The 18,561-nt window shown below is 45.3% G+C and overlaps 1 protein-coding gene across 2 annotated transcripts in view; it reads left to right on the forward strand.

Moving 5' to 3' along the window:
* LOC310727836 (solute carrier family 22 member 7-like) overlaps positions 1-15,037 on the forward strand; it is a 19,115-nt gene extending 4,078 nt beyond the window's left edge. The window contains exons 2-11 of one of the 2 annotated variants that reach the window (XM_083544708.1): positions 4,040-4,443; positions 4,516-4,619; positions 5,898-6,052; positions 8,976-9,144; positions 11,573-11,696; positions 11,890-11,999; positions 12,113-12,327; positions 12,490-12,598; positions 14,024-14,230; positions 14,387-15,037. In XM_083544708.1, the coding sequence (XP_083400834.1) occupies positions 4,060-4,443; positions 4,516-4,619; positions 5,898-6,052; positions 8,976-9,144; positions 11,573-11,696; positions 11,890-11,999; positions 12,113-12,327; positions 12,490-12,598; positions 14,024-14,230; positions 14,387-14,468 (1,659 nt within the window). In that variant the 5' untranslated portion in view covers positions 4,040-4,059 and the 3' untranslated portion in view covers positions 14,469-15,037. The remainder of the gene's footprint in view (positions 1-4,039; positions 4,444-4,515; positions 4,620-5,897; positions 6,053-8,975; positions 9,145-11,572; positions 11,697-11,889; positions 12,000-12,112; positions 12,328-12,489; positions 12,599-14,023; positions 14,231-14,386) is intronic. The other variant, XM_083544707.1, reaches the window with a different exon arrangement.
* The last annotated feature ends 3,524 nt before the right edge of the window (positions 15,038-18,561 follow it).

The following is an 18,561-nucleotide window of genomic DNA, read 5'->3' on the forward strand; positions in this document are numbered from 1 at the left end:
GCAGTGTTAGCTGCAGTGCACTAGTACATTATTTGCAGTGTTAGCTGCAGTGCACTAGTACATTACTTGCAGTGTTAGTGGCAGTGCACTAGTACCTTAGTTGCAGTGTTAGCTGCAGTGCATTAGTACCTTAGTTGCAGTGTTAGCTGCAGTGCACTAGTACCTTAGTTGCAGTGTTAGCTGCAGTGCACTAGTACATTAGTTGCAGTGTTAGCGGCAGTGCACTAGTACCTTAGTTGCAGTGTTAGCTGCAGTGCACTAGTACCTTAGTTGTAGTGTTAGCTGCAGTGCACTAGTACATTAGTTGCAGTGTTAGTGGCAGTGCACTAGTACCTTAGTTGCAGTGTTAGCTGCAGTGCACTAGTACCTTAGTTGTAGTGTTAGCTGCAGTGCACTAGTACATTAGTTGCAGTGTTAGTGGCAGTGCACTAGTACCTTAGTTGCAGTGTTAGCTGCAGTGCACTAGTACCTTAGTTGTAGTGTTAGCTGCAGTGCACTAGTACATTAGTTGTAGTGTTAGCTGCAGTGCACTAGTACATTAGTTGCAGTGTTAGCTGCAGTGCACTATGCTTCAAGCTATTGTAAACAAGCTAACGTTCACTAGATAAGTGATATTTTAATCGCTAATAGAGCAGATTCATGGAAAATTACATGCTAATCAGCATTTTTGCCGCAACTAATTTATCAACTAATTGATGAGTCTGCATCAACTACATTACTTTATTTAAAGTGAATAAAATCCCCTAGTTAATGGAGTTGAACATTAATTGAGTCGCAGACACACACCTGACTCGTGTGTGTAGAGAAGGTGAGATGAACGCACACCTGACTCGTGTGTGTAGTGAAGGTGAGATGAACACACACCTGACTCGTGTGTGTAGTGAAGGTGAGATGAACGCACACCTGACTCGTGTGTGTAGTGAAGGTGAGATGAACACACACCTGACTCGTGTGTGTGTAGAGAAGGTGAGATGAACGCACACCTGACTCGTGTGTGTAGAGTAGGTGAGATGAACGCACACCTGACTCGTGTGTGTAGAGTAGGTGAGATGAACGCACACCTGACTCGTGTGTGTGTAGAGAAGGTGAGATGAACGCACACCTGACTCGTGTGTGTAGTGAAGGTGAGATGAACACACACCTGACTCGTGTGTGTGTAGAGAAGGTGAGATGAACGCACACCTGACTCGTGTGTGTAGAGAAGGTGAGATGAACGCACACCTGACTCGTGTGTGTAGAGTAGGTGAGATGAACGCACACCTGACTCGTGTGTGTGTGTAGAGAAGGTGAGATGAACGCACACCTGACTCGTGTGTGTAGAGAAGGTGAGATGAACGCACACCTGACTCGTGTGTGTAGAGAAGGTGAGATGAACGCACACCTGACTCGTGTGTGTAGAGTAGGTGAGATGAACCGCACACCTGACTCGTGTGTGTAGAGTAGGTGAGATGAACCGCACACCTGACTCGTGTGTGTAGAGTAGGTGAGATGAACCGCACACCTGACTCGTGTGTGTAGAGTAGGTGAGATGAACCGCACACCTGTCTCGTGTGTGTAGAGTAGGTGCGATGAACCGCACACCTGACTCGTGTGTGTGTGGAGAAGGTGAGATGAACCGCACACCTGACTCGTGTGTGTGTGTAGAGAAGGTGAGATGAACCGCACACCTGACTCGTGTGTGTGTGTAGAGAAGGTGAGATGAACCGCACATCTGACTCGTGTGTGTGTGTAGAGAAGGTGAGATGAACCGCACACCTGACTCGTGTGTGTGTGTGTAGAGAAGGTGAGATGAACCGTACACCTGACTCGTGTGTGTAGAGAAGGTGAGATGAACCGCACACCTGACTCGTGTGTGTAGAGAAGGTAAGATGAACCGCACACCTGACTCGTGTGTGTAGAGAAGGTGAGATGAACCGCACACCTGACTCGTGTGTGTAGAGTAGGTGAGATGAACGCACACCTGACTCGTGTGTGTAGAGAAGGTGAGATGAACCGCACACCTGACTCGTGTGTGTAGAGATGGTGAGATGAACCGCACACCTGACTCGTGTGTGTAGAGCAGGTGAGATGAACGCACACCTGACTCGTGTGTGTAGAGAAGGTGAGATGAACGCACACCTGACTCGTGTGTGTAGAGAAGGTGAGATGAACCGCACACCTGACTCGTGTGTGTAGAGTAGGTGAGATGAACGCACACCTGACTCGTGTGTGTAGAGAAGGTGAGATGAACCGCACACCTGACTCGTGTGTGTAGAGATGGTGAGATGAACGCACACCTGACTCGTGTGTGTAGAGAAGGTGAGATGAACGCACACCTGACTCGTGTGTGTAGAGAAGGTGAGATGAACTGGGAACGCAGGCAGTGGGTCAAACCACTGTGAGGAGCGGGGGGAGGCTGTTTCTAAAGGCATTTTTTTGCGTTTTTTTTTTCTACTTACACAATTATTTAGGTATGCATACATTTCTGTTCCACAATAGAGAGTGCGTTTTTTTTTTTTTTTTAGTGTGTGTGTGTGTGGGGGGGGACAACCCTCGGATGGGGGAGGGACATGTCATCCCAGTCCCCCCCGTGATTTACGCCCATGTTTTCCTGTACCTATTTTAATATAATTTGGTCACGTTCAGCGGGCCGGATTAATAAATCCAACGGGCCGCGTGTGGCCCGCGGGCCGTAGTTTGCCCATGTCTGGGTTAGAGGCAGGTGGGAGAACAGGGACAGGTGAGGTTACACCACCTCCAGTCACGTCCCACCTTATGGAGATTATGGACCTTCAAAGAAGTAGATGCCCACAAACATCCCGAACCATCTAGAGATGTACCAGTGCCAATTGGATCCCACTTCATGTGGAGTTTGTGGGCACGGGCACTTTTGAGGATGGATCTGGACTGGAGTTAATATTAACAGTCTGCTACATCGACTCAGGACTACTTTTCGCTCCTGATCATCATCACTGCACCTCAACATCGTTTATCTGCTATAAATGGACATTTGGTGGCACCCAGATGAGGATGAGGTTCCCTCTTGAGTCTGGTTCCTCTCAAGGTTTCTTCCTTCTGCATCTCAGGGAGTTTTTCCTTCACCACAGTCTCCACCGACTTGTTCATCAGGGACAAACTTACACTTATAAAGAACATCTTCATTTTAATCTCCACATTATCTGTGTAAAGCTGCTCTGAGACAATGTTCACTTTTAAAAGCTCAATACAAATAAACATGAATTGAATTGAAATTGAGTTTGGACACTGGACCTTTTTGAGTGTTTAAAGGCTCTGGCATGGAGAAGCTGGTGTTGGATCTGTGATGATATCAGATGTTGAGCTATTTTATGAGTTGCTCAGTAGCTCCTGGTTCCATAATCTCATCTGACTGTAAAAAACTGTAAAAAGAACATTCCTCATAATCACACACTCCAGTGCTCATGTTAGTTCTCACTCTCCAGTGTTCTGTAGTGTTTAGAGTCTATAATCACACTCTTGATGTCACCCAAACTTAATCATTAAATTCTGTAAAGCCGCTTTGAGTGAAAATCACTATAGAAATAAACTTGACTTGACAAAACAGTAGAATGGAAAGGAACAGGAGAGTAGAGGGCAGGGCAGCAGACAGATAAGAAGACAGAAAAGAGGACAGCTGAGAGTGGAGGTGAGAGGACAGGAAAGAGAACAGGAGAGAGGACATGTGAGAGGACAGGAGAGAGGACAGTCAAGTGCAGGTGAGAGGACAGTAGAGAGCACAGATGAGAGGACAGGTGAGAGGACAGGAGAGAGGACAGGTGAGAGGACAGGAGAGAGTGCAGGTGAGAGGACAGTAGAGAGCACAGAAGAGAGGACAGGTGAGGGGACAGGTGAGAGTGCAGGTGAGAGTGCAGGAGAGAGGACAGGTGAGAGGACAGGAGAGAGGACAGGTGAGAGTGCAGGTGAGAGGACAGGAGAGAGTGCAGGTGAGAGGACAGGAGGGAGGACAGGAGAGAGGACAGGAGATAAACACTACATTAATGATAAAACATAGAACATGTTAAATGATAAATGTTTGCTCCAGTATTTGTCATTTTCCAGGTCATGATGAAGTTCGAGAACATTCTTGCTGAGGCTGATGGTTTTGGACGTTATCAGATTATGCTCTTCATGTTGATGGTGCTCCCACGCCTCACACTCCCGGGTCACTTCCTGCTGAATAACTTCATCGCTGCCACACCGTCTCATCACTGCAACATCAGCTCTCTGGACTCTCATGGTGTTTTTCAGTCTTTGAGCCAAGAGGAGAAACTGACTGTCAGTATTCCGAAACAAAAAGATGGAACCTTCACTTCATGTCACATGTTCTCACAACCTCACTTTTATCTTCTGACAAACTCATCTAATGCTACAGAACTTCCCGTAGTTCCGTGTCAGAGTGGATGGGCGTACGACTCCAGCATGTTCAAGTCCACTTTGGTCTCACAGGTAATGTGTGGAGTTTTCTGAGTGAGAGCAGTGATGTTAGAAAATGTTCTTCACCTCTTTGTCTCTCTCCAGTTTGATCTTGTGTGTAACACAAAGGGACTCACCAAAGGCTCGGCCACTGTGTTCTTCATTGGCGTCATGTTCGGAGCTGTTTTCTTTGGTGTTCTGTGTGACAAGTAAGATTATTTTAATGTGAGACTTTACTAAAGATTTTTGTAGTTTTTAATTGTCTGCACTTGTCTTTCTGAACATCTGAGCATTTTTAAGTAGAAAAAACTTAATTCCTGTTTATTTTTGTTAACATGATGCAGAAATGTCTTTGCAAAGAAAAACCACAATTTCAGAAAAGTCCTGGTCCCGGGGTGTGTATTTTAGTCAGAAAAGTACATAAAAACATATTGAATGGTAAAACTAAGGAAATGTACCATTTTAAGGAAAAATTTGGGGCATGAATTTGAAGGCTGCAACACAACTAAAAAAAGACCTGGTCAGAGCCATGCGTACAGATGTGGCTTTTTGAACTGAGCACTGATAAGTCAGATATTCCCTCTCCTCTTTAGTCCAGAGGACATGGTGTCCATGGTTTCCAAAAAGAAATACAAATTTTGATTTGTCTGAAAACTGTTTTTTCACTTTGCATCAGTACAGAGCTTTGATCCCAAGAAGATGGTGGTGTTTCTGCATCATGTTCACGCATGCCTTCTTCTTTGCATGATAAAGATTTACCCTGCATTTGTGGATGACATGCAAACTGTGCATGTACATCTACACTGGTGCACTGGATGACAAACTTCATATAAATCACACTACAACTCTGTTGATTTATTTTTTTAACAACGCAAACTTGGAAAGTGTTAGTTTAAGTGATTCAGGAAGAGGTAATGCTTCACCTGTTGCTAAAAGATAGTCAGAGACTCTGCTGTACAGACATCTAGGGGAAGTTCATTCCACCACCTCGGTGCCAGAACAAAAAAGAGCCTTGAGGTGTACTTACCTCTCATTCTGAGAGAAGGTGGTACCAGTGGAGCAGTGCTGGAGGATCTCAGACAGCGTGGTGCAGTGCGAGATGTGATGAGGTCTCTGAGGTAAGATGGTGCTGGTCCATTTTAGGCCTTGTAGGTAAACATCAGTGTTTTGCATCTGATACGTGCAGCTACTGGAAGCCAGTGAAGGAGCAGCAGTGGGGTTGTGTGGGAGAACTTGGACAGATTGAATTCAAGTCATGCAGCCACGTTTTGGTTGATGGTAATGTTGACAAACATTATTCTGAAATTGTTCCATAATTTGGAGATGCAAATCATGTAGTTGAAAATTATTCCATTCTGTTTTTGTTTATATTTTACACAGCATTCCAACTTCTTTGGAATTGGGGTTGTAATTTCAGAAAATCTGTCAAAATACATGGAGTTAAAACTTTTGTTAACGTTTAAAAACTTTATGGTCTGTGTGTTAAGGTATGGCCGTAAGACCATTTTGTTGGTGTCCTACATCTCAGTCATCGTCTTCAGTGTAATCAGCGCTGTTTCAACCAGTTTCGTCATGTTCGCTGTGTTTCGCTTTCTGACCGGATTTAGCCTGTCTGGAATCAGCATCGTGGCCATTGTTCTCAGTAAGTAAATAGGAATAAAAATCTACACATTGACACCTAGAACAACAATTAAAATAATCAGATCTGGTGGAAACCATTAGCCCACTTTTCTTTTGGAAGATTGTTTATTTTCTTTATTTAGCATAACCATGAGAATTTTTTTCATATTTACAGGTTCCTCTCTCAGGTTTTAATCATTTTTATTGTTTTCAGTCACACCAATTTAATCTAATCCATAAATGAACAAAATGAATAAAGTAATGGTACCTTATAACAGGACACAATGCTAAAGTGTGTTTAGGTGAAATGCATCATTTAAAGATTCAGTGCACACCTTGCTTTGGTATTGTGGTTGTTTTTTGGTCAAATATAATAACAGACAAAAAAGGTGCTTTTTAATGTGTATAAAATTGTGGTGTTCAGTAGGTGTAAACTATCAAACTGTGTCTTTGCAGTAATATTAATCCTTCTGGTCGACAGCCCCATGCTGAACACTGTGTTAACATCACACTTTAGACAATTTATAATACAACAGCATTAATAATGTCCACTGTGAAAGACATTTAGATTATCATTAAGCAAAACATCAGGATTAAAACACTGTCTTTGCTCTGTTTGCTTTGAATTAGAACTAGAGCATGCTTTTTCATCAATGTTTCATTATCGAATAATTAACAATCAGTGTAGAGTGATTACTTAAACATTACAGTACACTTTGTAATAATTTATCACCATGTCATAAGAGGATGCTCTCCCCCTCTGGATATCCTTCTGCTAGATACCCTCCCTCTAGACACTCTTTTCCTCAATACCCTTCCCTTGGACACTCTTTCCCCAGACACCCTTCCCCTGTATACACTCCCATTGTACACTCCTCCTGGATACACTCGCCCTTGACACCCTTCCCCTGTACAATGTTGCCCAGTACACGCTTTCCTTGTATACACTCCCCCCGGACACCCTTGCCTAGACACTCTTCCCTGGATGCTTTTCCCCAGACACCCTCCCTTTCTACCTTCTCCACCTAGATGCTCTACCATAAAACTTCATTACCCCTAGACAGCTCCTGGACCCCCTTCGACATGCTCTCCTTGGACACTCTTCTCTAGACTCCCTCCACGTACACAACCTTCCCTGCACTGCACTGTCTTAGGCTAGATGTCCTCCCCAAGATTCTCTCAGCCAGGACCTGTCCCTGGATGCCCTTCCACTGGACTCCCTCTCCCTAAGCACCATTTTCCTGTACTACCCCTTCCACTCAGACAGTCTCTCCCTGGGTATACTCCCTCTGGATGATATACATAAATGTATACATAAAAGTTTAGACTTTTTACAGCAACTGCATTATGACTATTTAGTGATGAAAAAGAAGTGAAGATAGGATTATAGTGAAGATTGTAGAATTCTGGTAACACTTCTTTCAGCTTCTCCCATTAGGGGTTGCCACAGCGGATCATCCGTCTTCATACCCCCCTGTCCTCCACATCTGCCTCTTTCAAACCAAATACCTGCATGTCTTTCCTCACCACATCCATAAACCTCCTCCTTAGCCTTCCTCTTTTCCTCCTTCCTGGTGGCTCCATCCTCAGCATTCTCCTACTGATATACCCCATGTCCCCCGTCTGCACATGTCAAAACCATCTCAATCTCACCTCCCTCACCTTGTCTAAAAAACATCCTACATGCGCTGTCCCTCTAATAAACCCATTTTTAATCTTGTCCATCATCATCACTCCGAACAAAAACCTCAACATCTAAATCTCTGCTACCTCCAGCTCCTCCTCCTGTCTTTTTTTCTTAAATGCCAATGTCTCTAAACCATACAACATCACAGGTCTCACCACAGTCCTATAAACTTTCCCTTTTGCTCTCACAGATACTCTTCTATCACAAATCACTCCTGCTATCACTCTTCTCCACCCACTCCACCCTGCCTGCACTCATTGTACTGTTGATCCCAGGTACCTGAACTCTTCCATCTTCATCACCTCTTCTCCCTGCAACCGCACCCCTTCACTGCCCTCCTTCTCATTCACACATTTAGTCTGTCTTACTCCTACTGACTTTCATTCCTCTTCTCTCCAGCACATACCTCCATCTCTTCAGGCTCTTCTGCACCTGCTCCCTACTCTCACCACAAATCACTGACCTCATCCATCAACCTGTCCATCACCACTGCAAACAGGAAAGGGCTCAGAGCCGATCCTTGATGCACTCCAACCTCCAACTTGAACCAGTCTGTTCATGGTGTACTAATCAACTTTATTGCCCTGTAGTTACTGCAGGTCTGCACATCTGCCTTATTCTTAAAGATCGATGCCAACACACTCCTTCTTCATTCCTCAGGCATCCTCTCACCTTCTTATAACACTATATACATAAATAAGCTAAAAATGTTTCTTGTGTTTTTGTAATTTCAATGAGGGTTTTATAAGAAAGTCTGTTTCATGACATTTCATTTAACTTCCCTTTTTAAAGTGGTGCAATCTGTCTCACTATTCCATGATTTTCACCTTAAAGCCCTACCACTGGTTGGAGTTCTTTTCATTTGGAGAACATGAGGTGCTGTGGTTGGTTCAACATTAACCTCTATGAAACTAGCAGGGTTTAACTAAAGAACCACGAAGATGGATTTGGAATGTAATTGATATAAACAATCTGCTACAGTAACTGCAATCACTATAAACAGTTTTACACTCAGTTTATAACCTAAGCAATGATGGAACTGTATTGAATAGACATTTGATGTTAAGGATGAAGATGGGTCTGGTTCAAGGTTTCTTGCTCATGCTATTTCAGTGAGGTTTTCCCTTACCACCATCACCACTGACCCTGGATGAATGATGAACTGTACAGTGTGTGAATTATAAGGTGTATGGTGTGATAAAGATCTGTACAGTGTGTGTAACATTTTTAAAATATTATTAGCTGTTTCATGTTGCAGCTATCGAGTGGGTGGACATTGAGCATCGCACAGTTATCGGTGTGTGTAGCAGCGTTATCTGGAGTGTGGGTAATTCCCTGCTTGCGGGCGTGGCCTATCTGATCACAGATTGGAGGATACTGATAATTACAGTGTCCTCGCCTCTTGTGATCTCTGTAGCAACCTGGTGGTGAGATATCAAATATATATATATATATATATATATATATAATATTTGGGAACGCAGCTGCATTGTCCATGCTCTGCAATAATGTGTGCAATCAGTCAAAATTGGAGGCAGGCTGTCACCGGCGGGGTTACGTCATGACCCGAAACAAAAAAAAAAGCAGAAGGTGTGAACCAGCTTTTCTTTGTCAAAAAAAATAAATAAAAGCATGGAGAAAAACCAAGCACACTTTTTGGGTATTTCACAGGGGAGGATACACACAGCCTTTGTGTGGCTTGTTTGGGGGCGGAGCATGCTGCCGGTTCTCAAGGGAGCTGAGGGCGTTTCAGTTCACAGATGGGGCTTTTCCCTTTCCCCTGCCCGCTCCAGCTTCCGTTTGCAGGCTTCTGAAGCACGCTTTTCAGCGGTTTCTTCCCCCTGTGACAAGAGCATGCAGCTCCGCCTCTCTTCCTCTCGGCAGCAGCACCTAGCAGACCCTCCAGCAAGCTCCACAAGCGCTTTTTGCTCCTGGCGTCGCAACCTCCACGTCGAGGTCCACCGTTTTTCCCTGACCTGCACACAGAGGGCCCGCCCCTTTAGCCCCAGGACCGTGGTGTATAGGGCTCAAGGATCATGGCTATGGAGTCATGGTGTGGCATTCTCCCTTTAATCCTCGACACTACCCACCAAGCCCCTGCATACTACGCCTGCGCTGGTGGGAAAGGCGCACACCTCAGCAGGTCAGGCTGCTGGATGTCTGCACACCATGGCAGTGTTACAGGCATACCAATCTGACCTGCTGCAGGAGCTGGATGTGGCAGATATCATGGCCGGCCAGGTGCAAGAGCTCCGCCATATGGTGCACCTGCGAGCTACTAAAGAGACAGCTAAGGCCATTTGCAGGTTCATGGCCGCCCTAACAGCCACAGAGAGACATCTGTGGCTTACCTTGTCAGAAGTTTCTGAAAGGGATGAAGCCATGCTGCTGGACACCCCACTCTCACCTTCAGGCCTTTTTGGCAACTCCATCAACTCTATAGTCGAAAGGTTTCAGCAAGTGAAGAAACAATCAGCGGCGTTCTGGCAGTACCTCCCCCGCTGCTCTCATGTGTCTGGTCAGTGGGTGCAGACCCAACCACAACCCAGCACCCCCACCAAGACCTTCTACTTTCAGGAGGGTGACCAGAGGGCGTATAGCACCGCCTTCCACTGTGCTCATTCCTCTTCGGCCCCCTCAGGGACCTGTTTTTTTAACCCTGCCATGAAAGGTGTTTCAGGGCATGGCCAGCTCCAGCTTCCTTTCCTCCACGGTTTCCACCCAACGTCGTTGCGGACCAGGAGTTCTCGCCAATAGAGCTGCATCAGGGCACTGCCCTGGCTCTAGGCGTACCGGAGGTCAATCTCCAGAGACTGATATGATTCAGGTCAGGTCTCGTCTGCAACTGTATGCCTTTCCCACAAGTTGCGCTGCTTCACAGAGTTCTGGAGAGAGTTTGCTGAGACAGAGTCCGCCTCTGCCTGATAGCTCCATGGTGGCCGGGCCGACTATGGTTCGCGGACCTGGTGCTCTATCTGAGTCCCCTTTGAGCCTTTTGCCGAGGCACTTGTCAGTTAAGACTGCGTTCTTGCTGGCTATCTGCTCTCTGAGGGAAGTAAGTGATTTACAGGCCCTCTCTGTGGCCCCCTCCTTTTTGGAGTTCACTCCAGGCATGGCCAGTGCCTTCCTGCACCTTGGAGAGGGAAACGTCCCCAAGATGCCCTCAGTTGTCCCACGACCTGTTAGGCTCCAGGCATTCAATCCTCCTCTATTTTAGACCCCAGACCAAGAAAAGCTGAACCAGTTGTGCCCAGTCCGAGCACTGGACTGCTATTTTCACAGGACAAGTACCTGGAGGAAGTCGGATTATATTCGTCTGCTAGAGCCTTCCAAGGAAAAGTCTCCTCGCTCATAAGCAGACCCTCAGCACATGGATTATAAAGGCTATCGCGTCTTCCTATGAGTCATCTCGCACTCGCCCCGGAGTTTGCCAGCCTTTAAGTCCTCTGGAGTGTCGCCCCAAGACCTCTGCGACACTGCGGGCTGGTCCACCCCGCTGACCATTGTCAGGTTTTTTTAACATCCACCTCTGCCCCACTCCTGGCACCTCTATCCTTTAACATAGCTGTGCTCATTCACACTAGTCAGGGACGATGCGTCTCTAGGCCACACTGCCATGGCTTTACTCCATGTGCGTTTAATAGCTTCCTGTTTCTGACGTCACCCTGCCGTCCTTCAATTTTAACTGATTGCACACATTATTTCAGAGCATGAACAACGATGCAGCATCTTGTTCTCTCAAAGATTATTTATAATCACTTGTATATTAATGTACCCCGTAATTCCTGACCATTTACCCCTACATTAGAGTGCTTGAGTGTGAGTGTGTTACATTGTTTTGTGGGTTTGCTGTAGGATGATCCCAGAGTCGGCTCGATGGCTGATTGTGAATGGAAGGACAGGGGATGCGTATAAATACCTGCAGAAGTGCGCACAAGTCAACAGGAGATCAGACTTCAGTTCCACAATCAGACCTCAGGTGTGAACATCAGTACATCGACTGCGACTGAAGCAGATTTAAAGATAATTATGATCTGAAATAACTTACGTCTCAAATATTCTACACTTTCTACATCCCTCAATAAGTATTACATTCTGCATCTGATTCAAAGTCTCTCTCTCTCTCTCTCTCTCTCTCTCTCTCTCTCTCTCTCTCTCTCTCTCTCTCTCAGACTCTGTGTGAGGTTGTAACAGGAGAGAAACAGAAACGTAATTATAATTATATAGACCTCATTAGAACTCCACGTTTGAGGAAGATCACCATCTGCACTGGAATTGTGTGGTGAGTGTTTGTTTGCCTGTTGTGTGTATTAGTGTGTGTGTGTGTGTGTGTGTGTGTGTGTGTGTGTGTGTGTGTGTGTGTGTGTGTGTTTACTGTTTATACCTTGAGTACAGGTATGGTGTTGCCTCCACTTATTACGGCATCAGTTTAAACATCACAGGATTTGGGTTGGACCTCTACCTCACACACTTCATCTACGCAATCATCGAGCTTCCTGCCAAATTCATCATCTACTTCAGCCTGAAAAAATTTGGACGAAGGGTCAACCAAGTGGGAACTCAGGTCCTCACAGGAGTGTGTATCATCATCAACATCATTACCCCTACAGGTAACATGCAAACGCTAACGCTGAGGGCCCACATTCTGTTTCTACATTTATTTTTTTATTCTTTTGTTTGTAAATTGTCTTTAACAACATCTTACATAATACAGCAGGAGGAGGAGTCCAATACATTCACTTGACTGTGTGTGTGTATGTATGTGTGTGCAGAGTACTGGACGTTTCGCACAATAATAGCAGTGCTGGGTAAAGGCCTGTCTGAAGCTTCATTCACCACCGTGTTCCTGTACACCACTGAGCTTTACCCTACTGTGTTACGGTACACACACACACACACACACACACACACACACACACACACACACACATACAGTATACACACACACACACATACACACACACACACATGCACACACATATACACATACACTCACACACACATACACACACACACACACACAGTCATACACACAAACACACAGTCACACACACAATCATACACACACACAGTCATACACACACAAATACACACACAATCATACGCACAAACAGTCATATGCACACAGTCACACACACACACACACACACACACACACACACACACACACACACACACACACACACACACACACACACAGTCATGCACACAGAGCTACTTTACCTGACATAAAGCTACATAACAGAACACAGAGTTAAGGACTAAAGTAAGTGTCCTCACCATGTAAAGGGCATCGTGTGAAACCGAGTGCAAAAAGTGCAGACAAAAAACAGTGCAGACAAACAACACAAAGTGTGGGACAAATACACAAAACACACAAAACATTATATTATGTATTATAATATTATGTTATACATTACAATGTGCAAGAGAAGTGAAATTTATTTCTGTTGGGCTTTTCACAACACACATCGTCTCAAAGCAGCTTTACAGAATGTAACAGTGAAGGTGAATGGTGTGTGTTTATCCCTGATGATCACCATGGAGACTGTGGTGAAGGAAAAACTCCCTTAGATGTTATGAGGAAGAAACCTTGAGAGGAACCAGACTCAAAAGCAGAACCTCATCCTCATTTGGGTGAGATCAAGAGTGTGATTATAGTCTTTAAACACTACAGAACACTGGAGAGTGAGAACTAACATGAGCACTGGAGTGTGTGATTATGACTGATGATCTTTCTACAGTCTTTTACAGTCAGTTGTGGTTATGGAACCAGGAGCTACTGAGCAACTCATAAAATAGCTCAATATTTGCGATCATCACAGATCCAACACCAGCTTCTCCATGCCAGAGCCTTTAAACACTCAAAGAGGTCCAGTGTTCACATGACAACTCCACATGACAAGAGAGAACTCTAAACGAGTGTATTTGTAAACATAAACACAATGTAGTGCAAAAACATCAGGAGCAGCAGTGGAGAAGTGCAGAACAATGTTACAGTATGATATGATTTTAACATAATATGGTTGTTCTGAGGACATGATGTGTGTGAAGTGAATTAATTATTGAGTGTGTGTTGGGTTCAGGTTGTCACAGTTCAGTAACACACAGTGAGTGTGTGTGTGTGTGTGTGTGTGTGTGTGTGTGTGTGTGTGTGTGTGTGTGTGTGTGTGTGTGTGTGTGTGTGTGTGTGTGAGCTTTAGTTCCAGTTCAGTTCTGTGTGTTAAGTCTGATCGAATAAGGGAAAAATCTGTAAAAGGCCACTCCTCCCTCATAATTCATGACTCCACCCCTCTCTTTGAGCAGACAGAATGGTGTGGGGTATGCGAGCTTTGTGGGGCGTTTGGGGGCCTCGGTTTCTCCCCTGGTCATGCTGTTGGAGGACGTGTGGCTCCGCCTCCCTCAGGTGGTGTTTGGTGTGATTGCCATCCTCTCAGGTCTGGTGGCTTTCCTGCTCCCCGAAACCAACAACGCTCGTCTACCTGAGACAATCGAGGACATTGAGCAGACCAGGTATGGGTTCTGTACACACTACACACACACACACAACAATAACAATAGCAACTCACTTTATCTCATGTGTGTGTGTGTGTGTGTGTGTGTGTGTGTGTGTGTGTGTGTGTATTATATTATTATTATTATTATTGTTTTACTTTATTTGTATTGCAGAAAGAGATCATTCTGCATGAATACGCAGGAACAAAGTACATCTCCACTGAAAACCGACATTACTGAAGACCCTGTGCAATAACACACACACACACACACACACATTCACACACATGCACACAAACACACCACGATGCACAAACAGTCCCCTATACACACACACACACACACACTCATGCACAAACACACACACAACCACAAATACACACGCTCACAAACACCCCCTACACATACACGCACAAACACATATGTGTGTGTTTAGGTTTGTGCATGTGTTTGTGTGTGGGTGTTTGTGAATATGTTTGTGTATGTGTATGAACACAGACAAACATTCATATGCACAAACATGCGCACACACACAAACACATGAAAAACCCCAAACACAGACTCACATTCACACACACAGATACACACAAACAAGCACACACCCAAACGCAGACATACATTTTCATATGCACACACAGATACACATACATGCACAAACATGCGCACACACAAACACAGACATAAATATTCAGAATCAGAAATAACTTTATTACCAAGTATGTTTACACACACACGGAATTTGACTTGGCATCAGGAGCTCCAGTGCAGAAGTACAGACATAATGTAGCAACAGTAAAGCAGACAGTTACATCATGCAGAATATACAGAGTTTTTTACAAGTGTTCAGTTTATAAATGGAAAATTTAGATTCTATGTATAAACGTGTCAGTTATGATGGACAGTGTGTAGTTGTGAATATTGTAATTGTAACTGTTCTGGGGGTCGGGGTTCTGTAGCGCCAATCAGAAGGCAACAGTTTGAAGAGAGGGTGGGCTCGGTGTGTGGGGTCCAAAGTGATTTTATCTGGAAAACACACAGCTTCACACACATGATCAAACACGTGCACAAACAAACAAATGCACACATTCACACACATACACCAACATGCACAAACTCCCCCCTAAACAAAACACACACAAACAGGCACAAACACATACATACATACCCATATACACACACATATTTACAAACACATGCACAAACCTAAACACAGACTCATATTCACATGCGCGCGCACACACACACACACACACACACACACACACACACACACACACACACACACACACAGTTTCTGTGTAACGTCTAATGCAGCACCTGTAGAAGTTACACAGGGAAAGTTCCTGGTGTTCAGAGTCGGACTCTGCAGCTGTTCCTGTGCTGCTGCTAAAAACCATGTGTGTAGTGTTTTAAACACCTTCTCCCAAAGCAGCTTCCCAGAAATCAGTTCCATACAAATATACACTTTATCAGTATAAATGATTCTCTATTATTTTATCTCTAATGAAAGAGTCAGTGACTGTGGCGAGGGAAAAACTCCCTGAGACATCATAAGAAAGAAACCTTGAGAGAAACCAGACTCAGAAGGGAATCTCATCCTCATCCTCAACATCGAATGTCCATATTACAGTTCCATCATTGCTGAGGTTATAAACTGTTCAGTGATAAAGACTCGCATGTAAAATTGTTCATTTTGATGTAGTCTGTAGACTGATTCTATTTTTTCCACTGCAACGTTATGAATATATATATATATATATATATATATATATATATATATATATAATATATAATTATTTCACATCAGATGAAAAAGGAAAACACTGATATACACAGAATTGAAGAAGATTAAAGAAAAGATGGAAAAGATTTACAAACCTCTTGTCTGAGCCTCATGTTCTCCACACATCACTCATTTTTAGAACATTCAGGTCACAATATGCCTTTTTCTGCTACAACACTACTGAGTTTCATAACATTAATTATTAAAATATTAACTTTTCTGAGATAAACCCTGATTACAGATCTCTAGACGTGTGTGTGTGTGTGTGTGTGTGTGTGTGTGTGTGTGTGTGTGTGCCTTCTTAAAACAAGCAAGATTCACTTGAATCTAGTTAAAGTGTATTAAAATAAAGCAAAGAAATCTGCCAATGGGGTAAGCAAATTTGACTTCCCTAGCATTAATATCTAGTCAATAATAAATTCTACTGGATTTTATAACTAAAAGCATTTTTCTTTTTACCTTAGTGAAAACTACTTCAAAACTAAAATATTTAAACTTAAATCTAGTCACTAAAAAAAACATTTGTGTCTTAAATCTAAAATAACACGCTTAAAACTAATAAATTTGCATAAGTTTGTAAGTTTAGAATATTTTACCTTAAATTTAGCACACAAAACTCTATTTTTACACAAAACTCTAAAATAAGATTAAAATTCGCAAAATAAGACTCCCTTAAAAAACAAATAATATGCTATACAAATATACACACACACACACACACACACACACACACACACACACACACCCAGGTACCAACACATGCACAGACACACATGCACAAACCCAAATACACACAGGCACACACACACACACACACACACACACACACACATGCACAAACACACACATGCACAAACACACACCTTCACAAACACCACGGTCGCCACCGGCTTGTTCATCAGGGACAAACTTACACTTATAAAGAACTTCTTTATTTTGCTCTGAGATAATGGAATTAAATAGAATTAAATACTGTATTAAAAGGATAGGTGACCCAAAAATGAAATTCTGTCAATTGACTTAACCTTATGTTCTTTCAATCCTATTGTTGTGCGGCGGATATGGAGGCAGAAGCTGGAATAGAAGCACACGTGTTTATTTAAACAGAGAGGCAGAGCCAACACAAAATACCCGGGATAATCCGGCAAAAGGCAGTCCAGTAATATTATCCATGGTGCGTACCGGAGAAAGCGGCGCAGAGGCAGCGACAGAGAAGCGTCGGTAGTCCGAGGTGCGCTGGGGAGGGTAAACGCAGGCGTGGAGAGAGCAAGGAGTCCGGGAGAAGAAAGGTATGTAGCGGGAGAAACATACACACTAACGCATACCACCATGAACCTACATTAACGGACAGGGAGTGTGGGTGAATGTGGGGTTTTTATAGGAGCTGGGGAGAAGCGAGTGAAACGACAGATTGCGAAACGACAGATTGCGAGCAGCTCTGTGCGGGCGGGGCACGCACGGGAGAAGGAGCGAGGTGCTTTGGGGAAACCCGAAGTTTGACAGCCGCCGAAGGGGGCGTGGCAGGGGAATTCCTGACACCCCCCCCCCCCCCCAAGGGGCAGCACCTGACGCCCCGAACCCACAGCATGCCTGGTGGGCCAGGGCACTCGGATGAGGGCCCCACCAATCTCCCAGGGTCGAAGGGAACCGGCCGGAACCGCAACGGAGCCGGGAACAGCCAGGAAGGGCCTGAGGAGAAGAGACCACCCCTGCGGAGAGCCGGAATAGAACAACGACCCCAGTGGAGTCCCGGAACGGAGCACAGCCCAACTTGGAGACCAGGAGCGGGGCGAAGTCCTCGGCGCAGACTGGAGGCGGAGAGACAGCCCCCATGGAGACCAGGAGCGGAATGAAGCCGCCAGCAAGGACCTGGGGTGGCGTGACGTGCCCAGCGGAGGCCTGGAGCTCGGAGACAGCCACCGCGGAGACCCGGAATGGGATGACGCCCACGGCGGGGACCTGGAGCGGAGCGATGACGTCGACAGAGGCGGCGCGACGCTTCCGGTGGAGGATTGGAACCCAGCAGCGCCCATCGTGGAGTCCAGAGGCCGAGTACCGTCTACGGTGGAGAGCATTGGGCGAGAGACGCCCTCCAAGGAGACCTGAGGTGGAGCGACGCCCAAGGCGGAGACCGGGAACGGAGCTATGCCCTCCAAGGAGACCTGAGGTGGAGCGACGCCCAAGGCGGAGACCGGGAACGGAGCTATGCCCTCAGCGGAGACTGGCAGCTGAGCGACTTCCTCTGCGGTGGTCTGGAGCTGAGAGGCGGTCACCCTGGAGACCTGGAAAGGTGTGACGTCCCTGGCGACGACCTGAGGCTGAGCAATGACCACCCTGGCGACCTGGAACGGATCGACGTTACCCAGGAAGGTCTGGAATTGAGCCTCATCACCCACGGGGACCTGTAGTGGAGAGACAACCCTGGTGACTACCGGAGGCAGGGCAGAGCTCTCAACGGGGCTTACGGAGATGGAACGATGCCCATGACTGAGCACAGAGGCTGAGTGATGACCTTGGCAGGGTTTATCGGTGCGACGTCACCCTCCAGGGAGCTCAGGGGCGACCT

Source organism: Silurus aristotelis (assembly GCF_946808225.1).
Source record: "Silurus aristotelis genome assembly, chromosome: 6".
Lineage (NCBI taxonomy): Eukaryota > Metazoa > Chordata > Actinopteri > Siluriformes > Siluridae > Silurus > Silurus aristotelis.